This window comes from Morone saxatilis, unplaced genomic scaffold (genome assembly GCF_004916995.1).
Source record: "Morone saxatilis isolate NCDOM2014 unplaced genomic scaffold, NCSU_SB_2.0 Contig11, whole genome shotgun sequence".
NCBI lineage: Eukaryota > Metazoa > Chordata > Actinopteri > Moronidae > Morone > Morone saxatilis.
Window position 1 is genome coordinate 3,554,181 of NW_023339663.1, and position 5,902 is coordinate 3,560,082.

At 39.6% G+C, this 5,902-nt stretch overlaps 1 protein-coding gene across 1 annotated transcript in view; it reads right to left on the reverse strand.

Moving 5' to 3' along the window:
- The window catches only part of csrp3 (cysteine and glycine-rich protein 3 (cardiac LIM protein)), a gene marked incomplete in the record, with an annotated part of 4,591 nt that extends 508 nt beyond the window's left edge, over positions 1-4,083 (reverse strand). The window contains 4 exon segments of the mRNA XM_035652069.1: positions 807-936; positions 1,438-1,609; positions 2,775-2,886; positions 3,973-4,083. Coding sequence (XP_035507962.1) covers positions 807-936; positions 1,438-1,609; positions 2,775-2,886 — 414 coding nt within the window.
- Positions 4,084-5,902: the final 1,819 nt, after the last annotated feature.

The following is a 5,902-nucleotide window of genomic DNA, read 5'->3' on the forward strand; positions in this document are numbered from 1 at the left end:
ACACACACACAGAGTTATTGATAATAACACTAAAAATAGGGGCTGCAAATTTGTCAAGTGTCAAAGTTCATTCAGGTTGAACTAATATGTATTTAAGTCACAAGGATTTATGTTCTGTCTTGGGAATGTTTATTTTTAGTGTAATCTGGCCTTAATCATGGAGATATCTTGCTCTGTTTAAAATGTTCAACAGTCAGCCAGATTCAGGTATTTTTTTGTTTGTCTATGTGCAGTTTTGGAGTCAGAATCTTCAGTTATTTTGACCATATCAATACAGTAGACACACACACTTGACCAACATGTTTGGGCTCTAAGGAGAGGTGCATTAGTTGACTAATGTCCTGTTTTTCCTCTCAGGTGTAGCTGATCTGCCCATAAAGGGGGGGCAGGGAATCCAGTTCCAGTTTCCAGCCTCGTAGTGAAGTAGACTTCGGTTTGTTTTGTCGTTTCTGTTATTTTCTGATGGGGTCGGTGGTTTTAATTCTCGTTTAGGCTTAATTTCTGTTAGTTAGGTTTAGTTCATTTAAGGGGGAAAAAGCCCAGATCCTACAGCCCTATCCGTGTGGGTCTGGGTTGATTTTTTATTTTTGGCCAGCTCATCAAACCTTTATTTTTGGTCATCTTTAAAGAAAATGTCCTCTTTAAGAAGATTATTTATAGCTAAGAGGTCTCTCTGCTGGAGCAACAGGAACCCTCTTTAGACTAAAGATTAATGCATTTTAAAATGTGTGGAAATAAAAAGCACAATATAGTAAATTACATTAAAATAACAGCCACCACAGTGTTCCAGGAAGAACTATCCTTACCTTTCCTGCTCCCATAATCTTCTCTGCTGCGTAGACGGCTTTGGAGCAGCGAGGGCAGCGGTCTGAACTCCCAAACTTCTGGGAAAATTTATTAGCGTTGGAGTTTGAAGAAGCTGGTTGTGGTTTAGACCTAGAGAAAATAACAAAAACTATAGTGTGATGACATCTGTGGTTACTTTTTTTACTTGTAGTTTAACTTCTGTGGCCTTTTAATTCTGCTAACAACCAAAGTTTCCACAATTATTTTCCCCTTAGTATTTAATTCATGTCAGAGTGGGAAACCATATCATGGGACACTAAAGCTATATTTACACACTTGCTGTGTCATTTTTCAAGTTATATAATTGTTTCTCTAGCTGTATTAAGAGAAGAACCTTTATTTTACTGGAGAAAAGTGAAAGTAACTAAATTAACTACTAAACTTAATAATTAAAGGTGCAGTTCACTGAAATCACCAAAAATGAAGGTGTATTATGACAGGGTAGCAGTGGAGCAGCATAAAACCAAAACTACCAACATAGCCCAATACCACTAAGTGAGCCAAATATGTTACCAAATCATTCGGGTGAAATGACCCTTTAATGAAAGCCCAGCTTTGGCCAGTGTCTCTAACTGCAGTGTGATCACGTACTCATGAGGCTGCAGGTCTACATTCTGTCCAGGAGGATCAGAGCTCAGAGCTCCAGCTCCTTGCCCGTATCCGTAGCCTTTTGGCCCATATTTCTTCCCGTAACAGGACTTGCAGTAAATCTCAGACTCGTGTGCTGCAACCGTGGTGCTGTCCAGCCCTTTTCTGCAGCTCACTGTGTGAGAGAAACACAAACATTTTACATTGGGGGGGGGGTTCAGTTTATCCAGACTGGGGAGTGACACGGTGGAGTAATGGCGGTTAAATAAAGCTCCCACCTAGCAAGTTTTATCAGTCAACAGTGACATTACACATAGTCAGATGTCTTGTGTTTCTATTTATAGGAAGAGAGGAGAGTGTGAGGTGAATGTTCGAGAAAAGATGAACACTTAGCAGATGCATGAGCTTATCGCAGAGGCCTTTCAGAGCTCCCGCTGGAACAATCCAGCAGTCACACAGACTCACGTCCAACCAACTGCAGAGAGCAGTAAACACATACAAAGGTGTGCACTCTCTTGGTTCTCATGTAGCTCTGAGTCCCCTGGATTATACCGCTGCAGCTGGGAGATCTGGTTATGGCCCAAAAACTTTGGCTGTATCACAACTGAAATTCAGGTCAGGACGTTCGTCAAAAGAGCAGAGGAGGGGAAACTCCCAGCTGTCAGACCCAGAGAGCAGTCATTGAACTAGTAGAGCAGGTTGGATGAGTACAGGGCAACTAATGGAGAAACTGTGAGTGATTTTCTAAGGGAACTTGGTCTAAACTGTAGTATAAAAAAAAGAGCAGCAGGAAAGCAAGTGATTAGGAGTTTAGAGGAAGAGAGGCCAAGAAAAAGAGTAGGGGAAAAGAAGCAAGAAAAAAAGGAAATATGCAAGGATGAAGGATCAGATAGGAGGGAAAAAAGCAAGTGAAAAAGAAAGATAGGAGACAAAGAAAGTCTGGATGCAAGAAAGAAGAAGATAGCAGGACAAAAAGGATTGAAGAAAGGAAGCAGGAAGAAAAGGAGGTAAGTCAAAAAAAGAGAGGGAAAAGGAAGCAATAAAGTGAAAGGTAAAGAAAAGATAAATGATAAAGAAAGCAAAAGGAGCAAGGAAGCAAAAATAACAGGATGAAAATAGAAACAAAAAGACATGAGACAAATAAAAATTAGGAAAATCTAAATAGATTTAAAACCATAAAATCTGAACTGTTTACTACAAAAGAAGAAGAGAATACAGATAGATGCTTCTGTGCTGCTGAGTGGCTCTTCAGCTTACACGGCACCCAGAGGTGTCAGCAAGGCAGTCGATAAAAGCAAATGATCCACCATGACACTCTCTCTCTTTCTCTCTCTACTCACTGCAGATGAAACAGGTCTTATGGAAGCTCCTCGCGTTACACTGGATCTCCTCTGCATGGTACACCGTCTTCTCACAGGCTGCACACTTGGCACCTCCTCCCCAGTTTGGCATCTTAGAGAAACACAAAAAACAAACTTGGAACTGCAACTAATTACTTATTTAATTTCTAATCAATCTATTGATTTCTGACTGTCAGATGTTAAAAATTACACCCATAAAGAGGCTAATGTAGGGCTGCAACTAACACCTGATGACAGATTATTTTCCCAGTTGATCATTTGATCTAATGAAATATACCCATCATAGTTTGCAATGTGGCCAAATCTCAAAGATATTCAGTTTGAAATGATGATTGTTCACATTTGAGGAGCTGGAATCAGAGAAGATTTTACATATTTGCTTAAAAAATCCATTAATTTAAACATCATTTCAGCTAATAGTCTAATGTAATATCTTAAAATTGTTCAAATACTAATTTCTGATGTGAAATGAAGATGAGCTACGACCTTTCTGCATGTTAAGATCTAATACAATTATATTTTCATTTGTTAAATGATAAAAGCAATTATTCAGACATGTTTCATCTAATTTTCTCACATTTAAGCCCAATCTAGAAGCATATTTACACCTTTAAAGCTGCTTTTAAAACGTTGATAACTGAATTATGAAATGAAGGGATCAGTGAATAAACCCTGAACATGACAACAAGACTTATGGTTAAAAGCTTGTATCTACTCCAACCTGTTAACTCTTACAGTGTTGCTCATGTTTCCTGATCAGTTTCTATATTACCCTTCCTCACTTTAACCCATCAGATTTAACTCTAACATCCCCCAAACGCCAGCTGCACTAAAAAGCCTGGAGATGTGGCAGTGCTGTCCTGTCGGGCCTTCTGTCCGACATTCCCGTTTCCACTCATGGGCTGCCCTCCACCTCACAGGACTGGTATGTGACGTTCCAGGAATAGAGGCTTTACTGAGAGTGGCCTCTCCATCAAACACTGCTGGAAATGTCTGAGTTTCCAACAGAAATCTCACATGGAACTGGCTCCTGATGTTTATGCTCATGTCAAAAAAGAAGTCATAAAGTACATATAATCCCACCTATAGAAAATAATCATCAACTACCCACATGACCCCTGTGTTGTAATACACCACTCGACTTTGAAGCTATAACACAAAGAAAATGAGTCCGTACCTTGAACCAAGCCTGTGTGCTTCAGTCCTCCAACGTGGCAGCAAACGCTCCTCGAACGGCTTAAATACCATCCATATCGCCATCACCACAGTCCACCAGTGACGCTTCAATGAAACTATCCTCCTAAAATAACTTGTGACAGAGAAAAGCCCTCTGACCCTTCATCACAGGCTGAAAGAGGGCCGAACATCAGCCACTCAAACATTTGTTCTGCACTCACAGACAGACACTGTAACCATCACAAAACCCTGACTGACAGCTGCACGCAGGGAGGCTTCGGCGTTGGTATGTTACAGGATTATGGACATAAATGATGGGAACTCAAAGCATGAAACTGCAAAGCTGAATATAAACACATTTGTGAGCCACATTAAAGACCCCTGCGATGATCATTACACACCAGAAAACAGAATAGTGGATAGTTTGGTTGGATGAATGTACAGTTTCTTAGTCGTGGGGCAGTTATTCCCCAGAGACGCCATGTTGTTACCTAAATTTAAAATGGTTTATCATTTGTATGGCGGCCATTTTAAGACAATTTATGTCACAATCAAATCATAATGTACAGAAAATTACATTTGTGAAGCCAAGTTGGGAGAAACAGCCTGGCGCCAGACTTCTGAAATCACCATCCACATCTGATTTATTGAGGGGTTCAAATAGGATGAATGAAAGTGAAACAAAATGAGAATTAGGTCTTGATTATCAGGCTAAAGAAAACTGCCAAGTGTTCTTATGATCTTATTTTAATGTATGTTTGTATGCTGCTACTGGATGCTCGAATTTCCCTCGGGATTAATAAAGTATCTTAGTGGGAGATAAAGATAATCTTTGATTGATACCTCCCAATAAAACTCAAGAGTTCAAGTTCAAGAGAGCTCTACTGACACTGTCTCCAATCAGCTGCTGAGTAAACAAGAGATAGTAAAAGTACCAAATATGCAATTATATTCAATTTATGTGAAATAAAATGTATTAATTATTGTTATAACAAGAAGGATTATAAATAAACTTGGAGAGAATTGTTGCAGTGTCAACAAACGTGCTAAAATGACTGCAAAGCAACCATCATTGGTAATTTAATGTGTGTAACATTAAATATTAATGCTAATAATCCAATCAGCTTGTTTCATGATCCACATATGTAATAAAGGTTAACTTTATATTAATGGTGTAATGGCAGGGAAGGGCAGATAATGAATGAGTGCTCCCCACTCACAAATGCTTTCATGTTCCTCCCATTCTGCCGACATGATGTGTGACTGTGGCTACTCTTAGCTTGTCAGACTCAGATAAACTTTCATTAACCCAATCTGTACTTTGTCAGCCTCAGCGGTCATTTTTCAACTTCGCCTGTCCTCAAAGATCCAGTATGTAACGTTTGTATTGGCAGAAATTCAATATACTGAGCACAAACTGCGGTTTTATTAGTGTAAAATCAACTGAAAATAGAATTATGTTTTTGTTAAGAACCTTTATAGCTACAGAGCTATAGCTCATGTTTCTACAGCAGCCCAGAAGGGAAAAAACCAACACCAATTACTGGCATATATAGGACACTTGGGGCTTCGACGTTTCCTCCAACGCGGTTTCTCACCGTAAACACCGTAGTTTTCTCCGCTTCGGCCATATTTGGAAGGCGGTGAGCAGTAGAGTGTTTGTCGAACTACCTAAATGTCCACTAAAATCGCTACACACGCTGGCCCCTTTAATGGTTCCTGTGGAATTTTCATTTTTAGAGCTCCAGTACACCACCAACCGAGCCGATAAAGCACCAAGAAGCACAGCAGTGCACAACAAAGGCAGTGGGCGAGACAGCAAGCTACGTAAACAATGGATATTAAGATACACGGTTATAAAATCGGTTTTACAAATGTTTATGAGGAAGCGAATGTAACCTTGATGGTACGTTTTAGTATCATATACGATA